This window comes from Cupressus sempervirens, chromosome 6, assembly GCF_028749045.1.
Source record: "Cupressus sempervirens isolate cs-2001-9-10 chromosome 6, ASM2874904v1, whole genome shotgun sequence".
NCBI lineage: Eukaryota > Viridiplantae > Streptophyta > Pinopsida > Cupressales > Cupressaceae > Cupressus > Cupressus sempervirens.
In genome coordinates this window covers 392181113-392204770 of record NC_143123.1, presented here as the reverse complement: position 1 = coordinate 392204770, position 23658 = coordinate 392181113, and the positions used below count along the sequence as shown (strand labels likewise).

At 36.7% G+C, this 23658-nt stretch overlaps 1 protein-coding gene across 1 annotated transcript in view; it reads left to right on the top strand.

Moving 5' to 3' along the window:
• The window catches only part of LOC149552706 (RAD3-like DNA-binding helicase protein), a 108667-nt gene extending 85564 nt beyond the window's left edge, over positions 1-23103 (top strand). The window contains exons 18-28 of the mRNA XM_089788263.1: positions 247-440; positions 19488-19532; positions 19669-19697; positions 19787-19908; positions 20131-20178; positions 20290-20414; positions 20513-20883; positions 20977-22195; positions 22300-22359; positions 22463-22582; positions 22693-23103. Coding sequence (XP_089644389.1) covers positions 247-440; positions 19488-19532; positions 19669-19697; positions 19787-19908; positions 20131-20178; positions 20290-20414; positions 20513-20883; positions 20977-22195; positions 22300-22359; positions 22463-22582; positions 22693-22716 — 2357 coding nt within the window. The 3' untranslated portion in view covers positions 22717-23103. The remainder of the gene's footprint in view (positions 1-246; positions 441-19487; positions 19533-19668; positions 19698-19786; positions 19909-20130; positions 20179-20289; positions 20415-20512; positions 20884-20976; positions 22196-22299; positions 22360-22462; positions 22583-22692) is intronic.
• Positions 23104-23658: the final 555 nt, after the last annotated feature.

Here is a 23658-nt window from a genome sequence, read left to right as displayed (position 1 = left end):
TTTAATACAAATGAGAATATTGAGAGATTAGAAATATTTTCCAGCTCTGGAGAACTTCATCTTAATCTCCTGTTGTCTGAAAATCGTAACATCATATGAAATATATGAGTGTTGTAGCTACTATACTTTATTTTATATCATTTTCTTAAATAGAATTATTCAAGGTCATGTGTTTTAACTTTTGACAAGGTGGTTAATTATAATCCACGGAGCATGATTTATTTTGTCTGTAATGATTTTTCTCAGAACCTAGAGGAAATCAGGATGATTTTGAGCCAGTGCTCAGTGGTTACTATCGTGCAATTTCTGGAGAAAAGAAAGGAGTAGTTCGAAAGGCGAAGGATGCTCATAAACAAGTGCCTAGATATGGTAACTCTAAGGAGGACTGTCATCATAGGTTAAATGGAGGTGCTGCGTTTCTGGCAGTGTGTCGAGGAAAGGTGGCCTCTTGTCCATCATGTATGCTTTGCAAGAACTTGTTGAATTTCCTCTCTTTATTATATATGTTAACACTATGTTCAATGACATTCATGGGATGCATTTTGTGGATGGTAGGGGATGGCAGGTTGTTTTTAAGGGGACAACAATTAAGAAAACAGGGAAAATGTTTGAAAATAAAGAGTTTTTGCATAACTTAGGAGTCCATCATATACACAATAGAGCATTATTGCATCACATTAGAGTCTTAATTTAGAATTCACCTGGGAATTGACATGCAAATTATCAAAATTTTCATTGCTTTCACTATCAAAGTGCATATGTATATTATATGACAGTTGCAACAAAGTACCCAAAGGCTACAAGCTTTCCTATAGGGGAAATGCATCGCCTTAGTAGATTTAATGTTTGTGTCTACACTTGAGTCAGGTTTGAAAAAAAGATTAGTTAAAAAGTGACACGACTATGGATCAGTCCTAAATCGTTGTACTGTAGTAGGATCTTTCAAAAAAGTGGATGATGTATGTTTCCAGCAAGCACGTGTCATCAAAGTATGTACCATTGGCAAAGGTGGTGGTACAAACATCAATTGCCAGTAATAACAAAATCAAGTACTTACATTATATAAATAAGAGTAATACAAACATCAATTGCCAGTAATAACAAATATCACTGTTCACACAATCTTAGATACTACATATTGATGCATTAAATCCAAGGGCAGAGTTTAGATATCATCTTTTGATCTTTGTCTAACCTATTATTCGATCATGGAATATTTAGAGATTCTATTTTCTAATACATCTTGACACTGACAATGAGCTGAATGACAGAGCAAAGTACCAAAAAAGAAGATATTTATGGCAGCACTGAACTGACATCCCCAAAATCAATGATGATTGGGGATGGTGACATTGGTTTGCCACATTACAATATAAGTGGGATATAATTATTTTTCCATTACATTATTTTACTTCTCATTAGACAACCTAAATAGAATTAGAGTTTTCTTGTCCCCCCAAAGGAAGTATCCAGCATCTAAATTCCTTTTTGCATATGAATTCTGGAACTTCCAGTAATGACGATTTTGATAACATTTACTAACAAACATTGTTTGCAGCTATTACTGTTGTCAATGTCTGTCTGCTTACAAAAATCACACCCATTTCAGGGCATGAATTTCAACCAGCTTTTGTATGATAATATAGGGACATTCTTCCCTTTGAACACATGCAGTTAATTTTAAATAAGTGTTCGTCAGTCTATGGGTAATCTTTGGTTCATACCAAGCACAATACAATGACCATGCGAGTTGTTTTAGTCATAACTAGGGTGTAAACTGGTTTCTTGCCACAGTGATGTTTTGATTAGGGTCCTCCCACAGCACCACCACCTTTGCCATCTCTGCTAAGGATGCTGCTGGGTCGCTTGCTATATGGGACATGCCATTACATATTAATCGCACCTGTTAACTTTGTGGGAACTAGTTTGCCTTTTATGGGCACTCACAAACATGTTATATTGCAGTTTTTGCCTTGAAGATTCCAATTCACCTTGATCTGTATATCAGCACTGCTTTGCCATCACCATTATATCATGGTTCCCTTGCCATCCACCCACCATCACCAAGTTTTTGTCCTTTAGCTCCCCATCCTTGAAACCAATCCAGGCATCCTCCCCGCTAGAAAACTCTGCAGAACATTGATTTTATTATTTTATAGATAACGTTAACATTATTGTAGTAGAGATTTGATGACAAAGGAGATTATTTACCAAGGATATGAATATAGAGCACCCTAAATGTGGAAGGGCTTTGAAATTATTGTTAGTGCACAACATCCATTCAAGAGATTTTCTTGAACATGGTCACCATTTTGTTGAGAAAACTAGCAGATCTGAGGACTTTTTGTGGATCCAAAGAAGTAGATCACTTTAAACCGAGGTCTTGAAAGGTGTGAGTGAATTTTTTCGTAAGTGTTGAGCTTGATTATTAAACCAAATGCTTTCTTGTGATCCCACATTGAATCTAAAATAGAACAAATAGCAAGTCGTGCCACCACACGTGACTATCTAATTGGCATAGACATCCAATAGAACACTCCTCTAATTCTTGTAGGCATTTGTGAGTAGAAAATCCTCCTAAAGGCCCTCATTGATTCTATCCCACCACCTACTCTCATTTTCTTCTATGGTAGGTGTTTTCTAGTTGCTTTCCAAAAATCTTGATGGATTAGCACATGCATTTGAGGGATATCTTGCCATGAAAATTATCAACATAGATGACCCTTGTCACACTCATCTAGGTGCCTTTATTTGTTGGAACTCCTAGGTGCAACCCAAATAGTCAATGGATTACCTCTAGTGTTCCATGGGGACGTGACGCGAGGACGGATTTTTGTCGTCCCCAAAGCTGTTCCCTTTTTGCCAAATTGGGAAACGTCCCCGAAACAGCCCAAAAAATTTGGGTAGGAAACTTGGGGACAGCCAGCAATACCGGGGACGACAGTAGTCCCTGAAACTTCTAGCCGTCCCCTTTTTTCCAGCTAGTTGGTTTAAGGCAAAACAAAAAAAATTATTTTTTGTGCGGGTCCGTAGTTGTCTTAAAGACAATAATAAAAATGTGCAAACCATATTTGTCCATTAAAACACTAAAACACTAACTCTTCTACTCATTTTAAGATATGATGTACTTGCTAACAGGTAAAAAAACATAGAGAAACAGCAGTAGCAGTAGTGAGGAAAGATCGAATTTAGTATTTCTATTTACTACTTACTGTTTTAGTTGCACTTCTCTTTATTCTATTATGATTTCATGCATAATACTTGGAGACTTTAAGCATTTTGATTTTACTACATATGTATGTGATATGTTATAATGGAGGTACTTAATATTTGTCATTTGATATGCATACTTGAATTTTTTTGCATACTTGAATTTTGTCTCTCTATATAAAAAAATTCCTTGTGTTTTTAATCGCCGTCCCCTAAGGTCCCATCCCCTAAATTTTGGCTTTGACCCGTCCTCGTACCGGAAACACATTCCCGTCCCAGAGACTCTGTAGAGCATAGATTACCTCTAGTTTGTCCATTGTCATCATTGTGGAGTGTGCAATGCACTGAACCATTAGGCATCAAAGCACACTAATTAACATCTCTAGGGGACCATTAGGTTGATCTTCCTCTTCATGTGACACTTGCCTCCTATCTTTCTCTGGCTTCTTTTGTATATTACTACATCGTAATTCTTTTGTGGCTTGGATCACAAAAGGTGGTACAATAGGTCGCACAATCTCAAGGAATCACAATTTTGTATAAATATGGGTTAGCACCCTCTTGATATTATCTTGATCTTAGCTTTGTCCCTATTATGGATGTAAGTTGAACTTGCCTTGTTGCTTAACCTAAAAGCATGAATTGAAGGTTAAACGCTAAAAGAAGAGTCAAATTGATCAATTCTTGGTTTCAATGTTTTGCCCATTTTTCCTTCTACTATCCAAATCTTATCTTCCTCCTATCCCTTTTATCCATTGTGTTTTTTATAGATTATTATTAGTGTCCAGAGTAGGTTGTTGACATCCTTGTGCCAATAGAGTAGAGTAGCTTAGATTAGACAATCAACATAGTCTTATCAAGGATCAAGCCTTTTGGAGAGAGTCTTGTTGTGCCTTTGGAAAGATGATTGGATGCAATGGTCTTTTGAGTTTTGGGGTTCTCGGAGCCAATGTTAAGCTGAAACAAGGGCACAATCAATGGTAAACCATTTGGGTTTGGTAGACATTATTGTAGGCATCTCCATTCTTAAAGTGTACTATCCTTTTGTGGAGGTTGTATCTCTAATACATACGTCACTTGCGTTGATATCGTGAGTGTGTGCTGAAAATTGCCCTCTTTTATTATATTAGGTGAAATATGTGTGCAAGTTAGGAGTGTGAAACCACCAACAATGAACTTGCCATTTTTGAATTGAATGCTTGAACAATCCTATAACTGTTCTAATTGCAATCTCCTATTCAATTTTTAAGTCATGTACTTGCTTCCAATCATCCATGATAAACCATTTGGGTTTGCTAGACATTATTGTAGGCATCTCCATTCTTACTTGTACTATTCTTTGGTGGAGTTTGTATTTCTAATACAAATGTCACTTGCCTTGGTACCATTAGTGTGGGCTGAAAATTGCCCTCGTTCATTATATTAAGTGAAAAATGTGTGCAAGTTATGAGTGTGAAAGCACCAACAATGAACTTGCTATTTTTGAATTGAATGCTTGAACAATCCTATAAATGTTCTAATTGCAATCTCCTATTCAATTGTTAAGTCTTGTACTTGCTTCCAACCCTAATGTGAGATATAGAATTAGTTCTATTTCAACTAGACAAATCAACAAATTGACCGGGATTGTTCTAGTCTCCTTTTGTGGGATAATCTAGTCTTAGTCTCATGGAGCATTTTGATCATATTTATAACAATAAGCTGACATGCAAACAAAAAACTGTAACAAAAATCATAAATTTTAATCAAGGTCCTTAGCTATGATGCTCTCTACTAAATATACGACACTTGGGTATGTGGGTACGCATCCTAGGGGTGTGGGTACACACCCATGCAACATTGTTATCAACTCTCTTGCAGAAGTTGAACAAGAATGTTGCATTGGTCTATTGATTCAATTTTATGAGCTAATGATGTGCTTCATTCCAACATTAGCTTCCTTTTTCACCCAACATGTCTATACACCATTTCAATAGCAAGGTAGAAAACAATCTTAACATACCAATTTTCAAAGGAAAGATAAAGATTGAAGCATCGGATGTTTGGGTACCATTTCTCATTTGTTTCCTTGATGCATAGCTCTTTTTTTGCCATGTTAAAGTTGTGCACAAGAGTTGGACATTAGTAGGAGAATTCAACATTCATCTATTACAAGATTTTGAAACCATCAATAGTTAAAAGATATTTTATTATTGTATGCCAAGAATACTATTTATTGAAGCACTATGGGGAAGAACACATGAAATTCAAATAGTTGCATCAAAGCAAGAATCAATCATCAATTAATCAACAATACATGAATGAGTTCAACAATTTTCTCAAGTTAGGAGTATCTGTGGCGGCCATCAACCGTCCACAAAGCCCTTGAGGCAGTGAAGAAACCAGATCAGATTGAAGATAGCGCTAAGCCTGAAGGGGTGGGCCCTGAAACTCAACCAAAATAATAATGTCTGTAGTGTACCGGTGACATCTGACAATATGATGGAGAAGGGGCTGGGCCCGTTCGACCAAGGCCCAGTCAGAGTCAAGAAGAGAGGCCCCCTATACCACAGAGCTGTATAAAATTGTCGGTCTGACCAAGGAGTCCAAGAGGGATAACTTGGACATGGTGTCCTTAAGGTGATATCTGAAGCACTATCTTTAACAAGGCAAGGGAACCCAACCCTTTGTTAACCTTGGGCTAATGGGTGGGTCTCATGTTGAAGTGGGGACTAGAAAACTTGACCATGAGATAAGCCTATAAAGAGACAATCTCAATTCCTTGCCCTTTGAAGCTAAAGTGAAAATGGCGAGGTCTTCAGGTAGTTGAAGACCATAACTCGGGTCTTGCTTAGGTTCACAACAAGTTGACACTGATCACAGAAGGAGGCCAACTTGTCAATAAGCCTCTAGAGCTCCTCATGGGAGGAGCTTAAGAGAAGTACATCATTGACAAAGAGAAGAATGGAGATTAGAACATGGTGTAAGTAGCAAACATCTTCGAGGAGCGAAGCCTCATCGAGGAAGGCCTCAAGCTTGCCAATATAGATACCAAACTTAGTGAGGGAGAGAGGGTAGCCCAACTTCACCTCAATAGTGCTCTGAATCAGATTGGAGAAACTCTCATGAGTCTTGAATCTTCCAACCACAATCTCATAAGGTCTCATAATCACTGTTAGAAGAGTACAAAAAATATCAATGTCCCTAAGCCTTTGGAAAAGAGCCTCACAAGGAGCAGAGTCAAAAGCCTTACAAAGATTTGCGAAACAATGGCAGATTTTCGTAGAGTGGTGAGGAGTCTCCTCAATGATAGCCTGTAATGTCAATATGTGACCCATGGTCTGAAAGTCGGTACAAAAACCAGTCTGTCCTCTAGCAGGAGACTATCTCTTATCAAGTTGTTTAGAAAGAATGGTATTCAACACAACGAGTAAAGCTTGGCAAAGTTATGCCCAATCATGATGGTCTTGTAGTTGTCGGGGTCTAAAATCAACTCGGGTTTATAGATTAGATAAATCATGTGTCTCGACAACGAAATAGGGAACCCAATACATACCACTTTGTTAAAGAGCATCGGTAAAAAAGGAGCTTAGGAGTGAGATGTTAGAAAGTAAAGTCCCCTAAGTTAACCGACAAGGAAGGTGGGGTGTGGTGAATCAGTTATGCTCTTAAAAGTGAAAACAACTTTTAATAACTTTATCAAATTTGAAACATACACTCAAAAGATGCAACAACCATAGAAAGATAACCAAGCACAATAACAACATATATGTTAACTAGGGAAACCCTTGATCAGAGGGAAAACCTCGTTGGGAATGATGCCCACAAGATGATGTACTAATATAAAGTTCCTTGTATAAGGAGAGACTTTGTTAGGAGCCAATGAAATACAATCAATACATAGAATTCTCTGTTAGGAGATTCCAACCTTGTTAGGAGCTGTGCCAACCCTATTAGGAGTTGTGAAGAAGACAACTGAACCCACTATTTGGATAGCCTCAAGATTGTCTTCACTAAACAATTTTTAGGATAACATATCCAAGTTCTTGAATTGACTAAAGACCAACTCCTTTGCCAATGCAGTTCCTTTGAAGCTCATAGTATATTATGACATCAATCTCTGCTATGATCTTTCATATTTCGCATCCAAAGCTTGCATAACATAAACTTGCAATATTACTGATCTAATACCACACTTACAAACAAGGAAACAAACTTTCCTTTATACCAAGTCCTAAAACAAGTATTGAGTCGGCCTTGAGACTTTCTCAGTTTACAATGAATAATATAGGACCTCAATAAGATATTGCATTACACGTTTCAATACAAATAACACTTCCCATAAAGATATTAGCAATAGTTGGCTTCCTAGGAACAACACGTTGAAAAGACTTCAAAACTCATCATAGAATGATCATCTGATTCCACCATGTTAACCAAAGCATCCTTAGTATGTCTTCAACTACCAACGAAGCTTGTTGAATGATCTTCCACAATACTGAAAAGATATCGCACAATTACTAGAAACTTGCTTTGAGAGCAGTCTCCACAACATCTTTTGTAAGTTACACCAAATTGCAAATCTTATTCTGTGAACATAGACATAGCATTAGGATACATTCTTGTATTCATCTTTAAATGTGCATAAAATAACTCACTGACCACAAACTCATTTAGCTACATCAAGCATTCATGCTAACACTCTCCCCCTTTGGCATTGATGACAACATAGATGAAAAGCATTCAAGTACCATGAATACCAAAATGCATTTCTTCCTCATCTGCCTTTACTTCCCCATTCATGCTACCCATGACTGTAAACATATGAATCTCTTACAGACAGGTTGTAAAGAGTTTTTCATGTTCTAATGAAAACCATAAAGTATATCTCCCTGATTGAATAATAATCAATGTATTACCCATGTGTTACTCTCCCTTAAGCATACAAAATGCATAATTCTCCCCCAAGGTGCTAGGTGTTTTTCATATGTTATTCTCCCCCATTGATATCAATGAAAAAGGTGTCATTATGCCAACTCAATCATTTCAAAAACAATCTGTTGATGCTCACAAGTGTCCATATACACTATTGAATACCATTACCAAGAGTCCTTAGCTCAAACACAGGTATTCCCCCATAGGAGAAGCATCAAGCGTCCAGTCCAAGGAAAAGCATAGTGCTCTGATTTGTACTAGATTGATGCAATCTCTACATCAACTACTTTGAAAAAAGTTGGTTCATAACGCCAAGCATTCCTTTCAAATACTCAAATGTGTCCTTAGCCAAAGGTTTTGTGCTAACATAATCCACTTTGATCTCTTTCTTTGCTACCTTTTCTCTCAAAAAGTGATAATTGAAATGTGCTTTATCTTTGAATGTAACACTGGATTCTTTTACATGCTAATTGTACTTGTATTATCATGGTGTATGATAATATGCTCATTAAACTCAATTCCAATATCCTTCAGCATTTGCTTCATCCAAATAATCTGATTGCAATTGTTTGATGCTACTACATATCCTACCTCTACTGTACTTGCAATCCCGTTTCTTGTGTAACCAAGAAAGCAATCTTCCTCCCAAGAAAAATACTCCACCACTGGTGCTTTTTTTATCAACATTTCATGCCCAATCAACATCAGTGTATGCACATGATGTGAAATGATGTGATCAGTCATACCATAGGCCATAATCTGAAGTTCCTTTCAAATATTTGAAAATTCTTTTTACTGTTGCAAGATGTGTCTCTTTAGGATCTGCTTGAAATCTCGCCAAAATACCATTTGCATTAGCTATATTAGGTCTAGTGTGTGTCAAATATCTCAATCCTCCAATCATAGATATGTACCTTGTTTGCAATGAGCTAGGTGATTCATCATTGCTTGATAAATACACCCTATCACCATAAGTGATCCAATAGGTTTGCAATTCTCCAATCCAAATCTTGTCAACAAATCCTTAAGATACTTTGGTTGTGATATGAAAATTTCCTCTTTATTTTGAATAATCTGTAATGCCAAAAAGTATTTCATCTCACCAATCATACTCATCTCAAATTCTTTCGTCATCTCTTCTGAAAATTTCTTGCTAGCTACATCATTACCTCCAAAAATGATGTCATCCATAAATACTATAATAATCAACAAACCATCTTCATTCTTTCTCACGTACAAAGTATTGTCTGCTTTACCTTTCTCAAATCCTAAACTGATCAAATATCTATCCAACCTTGCATACCAAGCTCTAGGTGATTGTTTCAGTACATATAATGCTTTCTACAATTTGCAAACCATGACCTTTTCTTTTGTCAAAGGAAAGCCACCAGGTTGTTCGATGTATACACCCTCTTCAAGTTCTCCATTAAGAAAAGCTGACTTAACATCCATTTGATAAACTTTGAAATTCTTGTTAGCTGCATATGCTAAAAGCATTCTAATTGCCTCTAGTCTAGCAACAGGTGCAAAAGTTTCTTCAAAGTCAATTCCTTCTTGTTGTGAATAACCTTTACAAACTAATCTTGCTTTGTTTCTCACTACTTCTCCTTGCTCATTCATCGTGTTTCTAAATATTTATTTAGTTCCAATAACATTCTTGTCCTAGGTCTAGGAATCAATTCCCAAGATTTGTTCTTTTCAATCTGTTTTAATTCCTCTTTCATTGCTTTTATCCAAATATCAATTTAACAAGCTTCATTAGCATTCTTAGGCTCAACTTGAGATATCAAACATAATTCTTCACTTACCTTATTTCTTGTCATAACTCCTTTTTTGACACTTCCAATGATTTGATTCACAGGGTGATTTTTTTGCAACATTTTTGATAGGTGTTCCCTTCCCTTCCCAATTCTGATTTCTGCTCTGGGTTTTGCTCTTGGTTCAATTCTTGGTTCTTCTCTCTGTTCTTCCCTTTGCAATTTAGTTTGCAAATTAGTATCAATTTCATCGAACAATTCGTATTCAACATTTTAATTGTTAGTCCTTTGATTAGTCTCTCCATTAGAGACATAATCAAGTATCCTTTCTTGAATTCTAAATTTCTCATCAACTCTCACATTAGTACTTTCAACAATAGTCTTCAAGCTCTGATTAAAACATCTCTATGCTTTACTCTTCACTGGATATCGAGGAAATAATCCTTCATCACTTCTAGAATCAAACTTTCCAATATGATCATTCCTTTTAATGTAGCATTTGCTTCCAAAGATTCTTAAATATTTCACAGTAGGTGTATGTTCAAACCAAAGTTCATGAGGTGTCTTACTAGTGCCTTGTATAATCTGAACTTTGCTCATTTTATATACTGCGATGTTAATTGCTTTTCTCCAAAAGATATGTGATACATTGTTCTCAAATATCATTGCTGTAGCTTCTCCAGTTACTAATCTGTTCCTCCTTTCTGCTATCCCATTTTGTTGTGGAGCCTTAGGTGCTGAAAGTTGTCTCTTCATACCATTATCTTCACAAAAGATGTTAAATTCATTTGAAATAAATTTTCCACCCATATTAAATTTTAAACATTTAATCTTCGAACCAAATTCATTCTCTACTCTTAAATATCTTAAAATCCTTAAAAACTTCAGATTTCTTTTTAAGAAATGCTACCCACATCATTATAGTAAAATCATCAATAAGAAGCATAAAGTATCTTTCACCATGAAATGCTCTTGTTCTTGTGGGGCCACTCAAATTTGTATGCATAATCTCCAACTTTGTTGTAGTAGTGAATAATTTGCTTGTAAATGAGCTTTTCTTTTGCTTAGCCATCACAAATTCTTTGCAAATCATGTTAGAAGGTTTCACAATCTTAGGCAAATCTCTTCTCACAAATGTTGTACTGACCTTCACAATGTTATCGAAGTTAATGTGACAAAATCTCTTGTGCCATAACCAATTATCATCCACTTTAGCAACCAAACATGTTATCTCAATAGGGTTCAACTGAAATACATTACCTTTTGTTCCTGTACCTATACCAATCGATGTGCCATCTTTTTCTTTAATAATGCAAGTCACCTCTGCAAACTACAACAGATATCCTTTAGCAAGCTATCCAACACTTACAAAGGTTATGCTTCAATCCTTTCACAAAGTAAGCATCCTCAGTGTTAGTCTCTCCATCAAGAGGAATATATCTTTTTCCGTTATTTTCAGCTCTATCCCTCCCTCCATCATAACTATTGAGTTCAACAAACTTGTTCATATTTCTAGTCATATGATGAGAGCATTCACTATCTATAATCCACTCAGCCTTTTTCTTTTCAACATGTGATATTGAAGCTTTTTCTTCCTTTGCTTCTTTCTCTCAACTTTCTTCCTTAATAGCAACAAATCTTATCTCATCATCTTCATAATTACTATCATCTAGGAAATTTACCGTCTTAAAATCAAGTTCATCATCTTCATTAACAAAGAAGCAATCTTTAGGTATTCTAGACTTGTAAGGTTTTCTAGGCTTGTTCTTCATTTTTCTCTTAGGACATTTAGATGAATAATGTCCAAATTTCTTTGATGTCCAAGAAACAAGAATTTTGTATCCTTTAGGTTCTCTCTTCATAAGCAATGCAAGCCCTTCATCAATCTTCTTGTCTTCTTCTTGTCATATTCTAGCATAATCTCTACTTCTACTCACATTCCTTGTCAATAGAGGTCTGTCTATTTGCACGGTGAAAGCAGTCTCAACTCTAGGAAGTCCTTCATTCCATTTCATCCATAATTTAGATGCTTGCAACTTTCCAAGAAGAGTTTCTCTAGTAAAGTTAGGTGTACATGTAATAACTTCTTCAATCATTTGTGCCTTCTAATGAAAAGTAGATGTCAAAAGTTTTTAAAATCTTCCATACAATATCATCTTCTTTCTTAGTTCAACCACAACTTCTAATTCCAACAACAGTCTCATATATCCTACTAAAGTATCCTCTTATAGTTTCATCTTCCTACATTTTAGCACTTTGAAACATACATATCCGACTCTGCAATCTAGCCTTCTTTGCATCTTCATCACCTTCAAAAGGATTTTGCAATCTAATCCAAATTTCATGTGCAAGCTTTAAATTTCTTACCTCTGCAAATTCAAATTCAAGAAGAACTGACAACAATGCTTCTTTGTGAGCATGTTCTGCATGAATAGATCTTTATCATCTTCTTCATAGAGTCGAGCTTATCTTCATCTATTATAGTCTTTTGCTTCAATGTAACATTTTCAAATTCTGGACCCATGCGCATTAAGTGATTCTTCATTTTTTCGTTCCAACCATCATAGTTCACTCCAAACTTCAGACTTTCTTTTTTGAAATAAGAAGTCATGGATCTCCTCAAGCTGTTAAGCTTTTCCTTCAAGGACTTGATGCTCTGATACCAATTGTTAGAAAGTAAAGTCCACCAAGTTAATTAGAAGGGGGGGCGGGGGGTGTGTGAATTAGTTATGCTCTCAAAACAACTTTTAATAACTTTACCAAATTTGAAACATATACTCAAAAGATGCAACAACCAGTGAAAGATAACCATGCACAACAACACCAGATATGTTAACTAAGGTAATGCTTGATTAAAGGGAAAATCCTAGGGGGGATGATGCCTACAAGATGATGTAGTAATATAAAAGTAATATAAGACTTTGTTAGGTGCCAATGAAATACAATCAGTACATATGAGTCCTTGTTAGAAGTCTTTGAATCCTTGTTAGGAGATTCTAACCATGTTAGGAGTTGTGAAGAGGACAACTAAACCCATTGTTCAAATAGCCTCGAGATTGTCTTTGCTAAACAATCTTTAGGATAACATATCCAAGTTCTTGAACTCACTAAACAACTCCTTTGCAAATATAGTTCCTTTGAAGCTCACAATACATCACAACATCAATCTTTGCTCTGGTCTGTCATAATTCGCATCCGAAGCTCACATAACATAAACTTGTCATCTCACTGATCTAATACCACACTTACAACCAAGGAAACAGTCTTTCCTTTATACCAAGTCCTAAAACAAGTATTGAGTCAGCCTTGAGGTTTTCTTAATTTACAATGAATAATATAGGACCTTAATAATGTATTACATTACATGTTTCAATACAAATCACACATCCCATAAAGATATTAGCAATAGTTGGCTTCCAGGGAACAACATGCTGAAAAGACTTCACAACTCATCACATAATGATCATCCGATTCCACCTTGTTAACTAGAGCATCCTTAGTATGTCTTCAACCATCAACCTAGCTCATTGAACGATCATCAACCATACTGAAAAGATATAGCACAATTACTAGAAACTGTTTTCCAGAAACTCGCTTTGAGGGTAGTCTCCACAAAAACTTCAGTAACTCATGTCAGACTACAAATCTTATTCCACTAACATAGACATAGCATTAGAATATGTTTTCTAAAATTCATCTCCAATTGTGTATAACATAACTTGTTTACCACAAACCTTGCCGAACAATTCTTCCTTCATAACTTTGGTTGAATTCTCCAAAAAATTGGTATCTTGACATCAATGACAAATGTCGTCATTAATGCAACACATAAGCACTCAATCATCTTTCTGACAATCTGACAACCTCCCCCATACTTCATCAAGCATTCATGCTAACACGAGATATCGAGCTTAAAGAGCTTTGCCAAAAACCCTTCCTCATCGACGACTTTTCTGCACTTCATGAATCTGACTCCCTCACAAATATTTGAGGGAGTGAAAAGATGGCAGTGGAGAGGGTGGAGGGTGGGGTGAAGAGGCAATTGATTAGAGAGTGCCAATCAAGAGTGGAGAGCGGGGTTGACGAAGGAACAAAGTGTGCTAGAAAGCTTTTGGGCAGCGAACGAGTGTATCACAAAGGGATCTGCACTGTGAAGCCACGAATGATTGTTTCTTGCAATGAAGAATTTGGTGGCAAGAGGAAAACAATTGAGTATAGGAGGGGGAGTGAGTAGCGAAGGCCGGATGAAGGGAGTGATGGAAAGGCTTACAGTCGTCATCAAACCATTGATTCATGGGACAAGAGTTCTGATGCTTGGGGTTGGGGTGGGAGGGAGAAGTGCGGTGGGGGATGGAGAGGAGGGTAGACTCCCAAATACTAGCGGCCAAAAGGTCAAAAAAGGAAGAAGCCTTGTAGGAATTTGAGAAGCGATTCTATGGGAGAAGTCGTTTGAGATGGAGGGTTAAGAGGTAGCAGTCATACTTGAAGAAACAAAAGGAGGTAGAGGGGCCAAAGAGCTCGGACAAGGGGATGGAGAGGGGGCAAAGCGAACAACGAGGCTAAGGATGGCATGGTTGGCTAAAGGGAGGCAGGTGATGGTGAGACCACGAACACCACTTGAAGCCTAAACTTCTTCTTTGTAGACAAATATGCACTAATACTCATAAAACCGTGGGAGAGAGTGGGCTAAACTCTCACGAGTCTTTGTAACAACTAAAATATCTGCCGAACCAACAACATCCTCAAACAGACCAGGCAATGACCAAAGGGTGCCATTACCATTCCAATAGTTGATAAGAAGAGAATTGGAGGAGGTTTCTCTTGTATGCGCCTATTGGTGAGATTGTCATTTGGCTAAAAACTTTGTCTTTGTTCCCATCCACTAGGAGGGAATTGTGTATAACTGCTATGAGGTTTGGTATCGTGGTCCACTTCCCAGCTCGTCTCGCCTTTGCCACCTAACCCCTAGAATGTCTCAGCTCTACTACCTGTGATTTAGTAAGGTGCTCATCCAGAAAGATCTTAGAAGGAAGAGGGAATAACTTCCTCTTTGACCTAAGAGCTTGTAACCTATCTGATAGTGAGAAGAACCGAAGAAAAAAGGTACCATTTGGTCCCACTCAACACCTGTCTAAAGTGATATCTGAAATGCCTAGCTGATCAAGGAGGAATGACTGTCCAGCTGTCAAAGGATCAGTAGTGAAACTAGGGAGGCCCCAGACCCTCAGGTTAAGTTTTTGAGCCCATCTCCAATGATCCACAGTAATCTGCCCTTGGATAATCGTTTCCACACCAGTAAGAGGTGTAGAATTGGAATTGTTGCAAACAGATGCCCAAGACTTGGCTTTCTGAAGAGATAAATGTGGCCTTAATAGAGAAGGAAAAGGGGAAAAAAAATTATCATGAAAAGAAGAATAGGAAACCCCTCAAAAGTAATGCAGAATACCTCACAGGACAGGTTCATTCTAAAATAAATGGAATGGGTGTCAAGGAGGAAATGGACATGACAAAGCAAAGAATTGTCAAGAAGGATAAGAAAAGAAAAAAGTGATATGGCCACTGAAGAATGAGTAAGCAATGATGATCTAATCAGTGACTTGAGATTTAATTCAATTAATGATTGCACCATTCAGATTATGGAATCACTTTATGTGCATTGAGCGCTTGTGTGAAGGACCATATCTGATAAAGCTTCTTGTGGCCCAAGCTCTGAGGGTCATATATAACTTAATAATACATATATACACTGCTAGAAAGAATATAAGATAGACGATAAATATATTGTTCCAGACTGTATTACGTGGTGTACAGCTAAGATGATGGCTAGGAACATTAAGTCTAATTCCCGATGCTAAGTATTTGAATGTGAATTCTTATAGGTTGAAATATAAATTGAAGAAGAAATAATTGAGGCAAGAAGGATAGTTTGTCTTCAACATGAATATTTTGCATTTATGCGAACAACATATAATACGTTGGGTACATATAAATGAGCAATTGGAAATCCACATTTCAAGCTTGGATCTATCTGATGTCCTTGACACAAACAACGTATATACATATAGCCATTGGTATCGATCCTATGATGGCTTTGTGAGTGGGTCTGCACACCTACAAAAGTGTATTGAAGGGATCAAACAATACATATTCTCTTCGCTATTGCTGATAGCACTATGGTATGTGATGAAAATAATTTAATAATACATGAGGTTAGCCAGTAGATTAAATATATGCGAGTACTACCAAAGAGTAGTTCACAGAGACTAGAAATTGAGAACCTATGGATACAATGTCTATTACCAAATCAATCTGCATCATATTTATAACCATGAAATATAGAGTACGTGATCACTGCACGAGGGGTATCGACTAAATAACTATTATCAACGATTCAACAGTACATATGAAAAATACTGCTGTCCTAGTAAGCATCATGGCTGAGGGGATACTTACCAAAATCAGAGATCAAATGAAGTCAAAAGAAAAGTATTGAACAGGGCAGTTAAGAAGAATTATTACAAGTGAAGAGAGCAGAAAAAACAGTCAAGTCATATGAGACTCAGAACAGTTAATTAACTAATTGACTTCCTGATAAATACATATAGACAGAACAGCAGGTAATAAAAAGAGGAGGTGATTACTTCTGAGAAAGATATCTGATTACAGACAATTTAGGGTCTGCATAATGCATACACATAAACAACTGGCACAGCCAACACCATTGGCTAAAATAGAAAGACACATAGGCAAGTGGGCAAGACATCCTGATTATAGGGAAGCACTGCATGTATCTCCGAGTCTGGTATGGATTAAGCTATCTATTTAATTATATTATACATAGTCTAGTCAACAGAATATCAGATTATCCACCTAAATGAAATACATGCTCAACCAGTTATTATTCCCAAGTCTTGGATCCATAAAACCTTGAGGGAAGCCGTTGATTTTGGTGTCTAAGCAACCTACTGCATCTCAACATTATCATGGATCCATAAAACCTTGAGGGAAGCCATTGATTTTGGTGTCTAAGCAACCTACTGTATCTCAACATTATCATAGATTGAACAAATAACCAGGATAGCATTGTCTTTTCAGTTCACATATAGTTTATTACTAATTTATCTATAATGGTAGCCTCAGGAGAGAGAACAATGATGTTTTAGGGAGAGGCTAGTGTGAATCCAGCCAATTGGTTGTTCCCAAGATAGGCTAGGGATCAGCGACCCTGAGTGCCTTCTGGGCAAGTCCCAAGAAAGCCTAAAGGGCTTGGATTTGTGAACTTTGAGGGAAATCGTTGAGTTTTGTGCCTAAGCAATTTATTTACATCCTAAGCGCTCTTCTCGACTAATAATAATAAGAGCAAAACAAAACAAGCATCCCACTAAGTAGGCCACCTCGTGTGGATATGCCTAATACCTACCACCGAGGCCAAGGGGGTCAAATTTCCGCTCTTGGGCTTAGTATGGGATTGGCTTGGAGCAATTTATCATGAATCACATTTTCTTGAAACTTATATATACACGTATGTACTAATGATCACTTGTGGTTGCAGGATTCTATTGAAGACGTGAATTTGTAAATCTTTTTGTTGCATAGCTTTGAAAATTGAAAATTGTAAGTCATTAATTAGGAATGCATGCATTATATGTCTACATCATGTCTTGTCTTCATGCATTCATGTGTCTGCATCGTGTCTACTTTGTCTCTTCACGCATTCATGTGTCTACATCGTGTCAGCAAGAATGAATTAGGCTTTGCACATCAAGAGGTCTTGACACCAACAACACACAAGGGAAACGGGAAGCAAATGGAGAAAAGTTTTCAAGATCATTAGGTAGAATAGAACAGAATAACTTTTAATGTCCACAATGCCAAAAATAGCCTATGAGTCAACCAGTTACGCCAATCAAGCTTTCATGCCTTACATTTCTTTTCTTGTTCTAAGTGATAATGAGTTATCAAACTTTCTCAACTCTCTCCTCAATAAATAAACTGACTAGAGAAACATCAACTAAAGTACTGGCATACTCGGCCTTGATGTCCTTGTAGGCATTGTAATGAAATAAAACATTTTCTGAATTCCAGTACCCAAAAATAAAAAATGACACATACTCTCTCTTCCCAAGCTTCTTTTGGCTTTTCCACCTTTTGGTTTTAACATTGAAGTTGATGCAAATCAATGCTTAATTGAGCAATTAGAATTTCAAATCTCCAAGTGATATTCACCTCTATGTATCCTTCCCCCTAATGGTCACATGTAGGTTTAAATTCCTCAAGATAATATGTTTTTCTCCCTACAATTCTCTCCCATATAGCCTTGCGAAAACTCTAAGAAAAATACTTTGATATCTTTGCTGGCACTAGGACAGGTATTCATTTAAATGGTTAGCTATGTTACCCGGGGATGTGATTCCGACAAAAATTGACCCCATCCCCACGTCCCCCCATCCCGGAAACTTGGAAACTTCCGGAAACCTTTTCCTTGGCTGTCCCATAAAATTAATGTTTTAGTTTTCATAATTTGTTTGATTTCCACTCTCATGTGAACTCTAAAGTTAAATTATTTAACACAAACATTATATGTTAAGGTTCTATAATTTATATAAGCATGTGTTATCCATGTTTTTATATGAATATTTAAAATTTCCCTGTATATTTAAAATTTTCCCTACTTTTTATATAGCTGTTCCCACTGCCATCCCCTGCTCCGAGAAAAAAAAAATCCATCCCGGAAACCTGTTTCCCCGTCCCCACGTCCCCCCGTCCCGGAAACCCAGGGTAACATAGATGGTTACTTTAATGCATCAAATATCTGACCCCTTGGATCAGTTCAGTGGCTGCCTTGATCACTCCAAATGTGAGTAAGTTGGCAGGTGGCGAAATGGTGGGTTTATCATGTGGATTGGGTATCCATGTTGAATGCATTGACTGCCTGGAGGATTCAGGATAAATTCGGTTGAAGGAAATAGTCATTTGTGCTTGGTATTGAGCCCACGGGCCATTAAACTGGGACATAGTATAGTGTTTTGTAGTCTGTAGGTTGACTGGGAAATGTAGATTGGAGGCTGGTCTGTAATATACATGCCACACTGCCTTAGTTGTCTTTGGCATGAGGTCTTGCATTCAAGCTGCAGCCATAAGACCAGGAATGGTTAGAAAGAGCAATATTAATCTGGAAAATCAACAGATTTGATAACTGGTTTACAAGGTGTTTGCCTGTTGTGGGTACTGAAAGGAGGAAATATCCTCAGACAAATTGGATTACTTTATACACTTGCATTCTATACAAAAAAATTCGGAAGTGTAGAGCTGTCAGATATTGTGGTTTATTATATCTGTCTCTATGTGTTACAGTTTGCAAATACTTCATGATCTCCTTACATTGTGTATTATCATGACATCTTTCCAAATTTCACTTCAATGAATTTTGTTTGTTGCAAACATTAATTTAATGTAGTTATATTCCTCTTTTCCTACAGTTGCCAATCTCATAATTACTGTAGCACAAAGATCCTTATCCTTGTTGACATCAAACTGTTTATTTTGAATTAAATAGCATCTTGAAAAAATTCATGCTCTTACAGTAAGAATGCTTCATTTTTGCAGGTATCTGAGGGAATTGACTTTGCAGATGAGAATGCAAGGGCTGTTGTATCCTTCTTATCATGTAATTATTATTTAGTAAGGTAACTTTAAACTGAAGTTGTTTCTAAGAGCGAATCTAGAAGACAAAAGGATATAGTAGAAACAGTGGAAACTTTTTTGAAATAACCTTGACTAAAGCTAGGTAGTGGTCGGCATTCCATTCCCAAACAAGTAAGTTACTTCTTCAGAATCTTTTATTTTATTTGGGGGAATTGTCGTCCGAGTCTTTTGTCTGAGTCTTAGAAATGTTTTCTTCACAGGAATGATATTCAAGTTGTTTTAAAAAAAAAATACAATGATACAAACAAATCTTCAAAAAATCTTCTTAGCGGAGATCAGTGGTACTGTCAGCAAGCATTTAGAACTTTAAATCAGGCCGTGGGTGAGTCTTCAACCTATTACATGAAAGTAACAGATGTGCAGTAGCATTCCCTACATTAAGAATTACACTCTTCTTCTAGCGAGTTTAAAGCACACCTATTTCCTTCTTTATGTAGAGTATAGCTTTTATATAATATTTAATCGGTAACTCAAAATTTATTGCAACAAAGGTAATTATGTTTGCACTGTGCAGGGGTTGTAAACTAATACTTTTTTCTTGTAGGCCGTTGCATTCGGCATCGACTTGATTTTGGTGCCATCATTCTGTTGGGTAAGTATCCTATCTTTACTTACGAAGATTCTGGAACATATTTTAATGTTCCATGGATGCAATCACAGCATTGAGATAGTCCTGAACTTTAACATCAGTTGTGCATCACAGATGAGCGTTTCAAAAAACCGAGAAACTTAGAGTACATGTCAAAGTGGTTGCGAAACTCTATTAGGCAGTTTGACAACTTTGGTGAATCTCTTGATGGATTGCGTGACTTTTTTAGTACATATGAGGTAAAGCTGAATTGATATCACAACTGTTACGTGGATAATGGATTTATTAGATATTTGCATGTCAAAACGCTAACTTCTGGTTTCTACCATTTTACTAGGACCGAAAACCAGAAATACTTAATGATAGCAACTTAATATCAACAAATTTCCCTGTGGACGATTCTGATCTGCTCATTTCTAAAGAAAATTCCTCTGTTCCAAATGCTAAAGCCAGCACTGAAGAGGTTACTAAAAAAGAAACACACAAAATAGATTACTTTTTCTCTTCCAGACAATCTAACAAGGACAACAGCGTGACAAAGAAAGTCAAAAGTGTTAGGGATTCAATGAAAAAGACCAAGTGTCCAGGTGATGCTAATATGAACACAAACGCATCCATGATGACTAATCTGGTAATTCAGCTTGAAGATGACTTTACTGATGATGAAGACCATGTCGACTCAAACCAAATCAGTCAGCGACACTCCAAGTATGTGTTTCATTTTGTCTGAGTTCTTAAATTCTACTTCATAATAGATGTAGCTGACGTGTCTATATGTTGAATTTTTTTCATGGTTGCCAGATACTTTAAACAATCTTCTTTGCAAGAGATCATTCCTATTGAGTCCTCTTTGCAGGAGACCGTTGGTATTGAGACTCCTTTGAAGAAGACCATAGATATCGAGTATTGTATAAGAATGGAGGACCAGTCCACAAAAAATAATTTGTCCAGCACCCATTTTTTATCTTTGAATGAGGCTGAATCTATGCAAGCGGGCCAAATTGAGACACCAAGACAAGCAGCAACTGCAACTGATTCAAGTCAACTTTCCCTTGCTTCACCATGTTTGGTAAATGGTTGTAGAGCTTTTGTTTGTGGAGAGAGGCTTAATGCTTCAGCAGGCACTGGTTCAGATGGTGAGTTTGTCTCCAATCATATTTCATCAACTTCCGTGGGGATGAGTGGAAGCAACAGCTGTAGAAAAAGGAGGAGTCCAATCAGGTGCCAATTGGATTGTGAGAGAAAAACACTACTTTTTGGCCAACTAACAGAATCAAATAATTTGTACCAAAAAGATCAAGCAGATTACAGCATGACACCACAAAATAAGGTTATTTCATGCAAGAAGATTGGAAACTTGTGCCCAGGGAGGAATGCATTGTCACCCTTAGACAATCAATGTGAATCTACGTTATTCTCTAGCTCTACAGCCCGTTCAAATGTGGTTGACAGTTTGGACTCTGCTGATAATAGGGATGGAGTTCTAGTACAAACTGAAAGCATTGAGTCATCAGATCTGCGAACTCGAATGCCAGTGCAGGATTCATCGCTTTGTTCTTCAGCAGAACACAAATATAATATTGCTGCAGTACCAAGCAAAGATATAGCTGAAAAAACCTATTCAATATCGTGTAACGTTTGTGGTAGATTCTTTGGTTTGCCTGAAAAGCAGTTTCATGTTCGGTGTACTGTAGCTTCCTTGTCAAAATCTTATATTAATGGTCTGACAAACGGACAGCAAGACCGTCAATCTAATGTAGACACATCTCAAGCTATACCAGCTAGGACTCCGGTTATAATTTCGGACATTGCATGTTTGAATCCACTTTTCACAAGATCTGGTTCGGAGCAATGCTCTTTGACGAGTAGCTCTGCACATAATAAAAGGGAAAGTGTATGGGTAGAGCAGGACGGTTGTGTGTTCAGGGCTCTATTTTGTCCTCAGTGTGAAGCTTCTCAAATTTCAGTGGGCGTTCATGTGGTGGCAACAGACGTGTCTAATATGTCCTTGCTCGACAAGGTAGCTATATTGTTCCCTTTAAACTTACTCTTCCGAAAATGAACTGAACAGCGTACTTGATAACTGGAATTTACCTTATGGTGGACTGGCATTATGTTTTGCAGGTTATTTTTATAAAAGACCATGTAAAAATAGTTGATGCTGAACCTTCAATATCAAAAGAGGTGTGTAAATCCTATCGGTGTTTTGATAATCAGAAATTGAATATTCAATACTTTATGGATCGACTTTCCACTGGTACTCATTTTGGTCGAATGGTTAAACCAGGTTCTGGAGCTTCAAAATAATATCAATGTCAGTAACGCTTTGGATGTTTCCTCAATCGAGGACTATTCCTTTAATTCTAATTCAAAGAGAACAAGGCAACTTTCCACAGCCAGAACAAAGGTACGCAGAACAATTAAATTGTGCTTCTTATGTTCAGGGTTATCTTCTTTATTTTATTTTACCACATTTCTTTATTTTTTCCCTTGAATTTCATTTTGTCATCATTGTAGTTGAAGCTTCCAAAGAAAGATTAAGAGTTCGACAAGAACAGATATTTGGATCTGGAAGTAAATGTCCTTTGCATATCATGCGCTTATTTACCTCTAAATTTCCTGGTCCGTAAATGTCAACCGGCTCTTGGGGAGGCACAAATGCAAATGGCGTATGATAGTTGCGTCAATCTTCTTCTACCCAACTCTACAGGCAGTTATCATATTTGTAGGATATCATTCCATCATTAGTGCCTGCCATGGGCAGGATACTATTGTATCCATGAGATGCAATATAATTTTTTAAATAAACAATTACATGAAAGAATTTTTGAAAAAGAATTTTTGAAACACGAATATCTGTGTTATAATTTTCAATTGTTTTTTAAATTTATTTAAATGATTTAAATAAAATTATTAATTTCTTTTTAATTGGCTGACAAAAATATTAGCAAAGGATAAAATTAATTTTCTTCAACAAGTATTCAAAATTTTTAAAGCAATGTATCTTTACTCATTAATTATAACTTTCCTCATTGTTGTGGAAACATCCATTTGTCTTATCTTTGTCACATGGTGTAGCAAAGATCATTGCCACTTGGTAAAAAAAAGTGCACTTTCTTTTATGTTTTCTATGGGTCGGATAAAGAAGATATATATTAATTGTCAACATACTTAATGGGCAAACAAATGCTTATTTCTCAAGATTCTAATAAATGACGATTACAAATATTTTCATTTAGTCAACCAGTTTCAAAAGGGACTAAATTTTATTTCAAACTCGTTATACATGTCTTTGGCCCTTTTCTTATGCCCTACTATCTTCAACTTTACTTCCATTTCCTCCAGACAAAATGCAAATGGCAGGAACTTTGATGCTTATGTCTCTTGTTTTCTTATCGAATAAATTGGAAGTTGCGATTAGTTTTTTTTAAATTTTGCTAGTGGATTTATCTTTGCTAAAATTTTGTGAAAGAAAAGAGATTT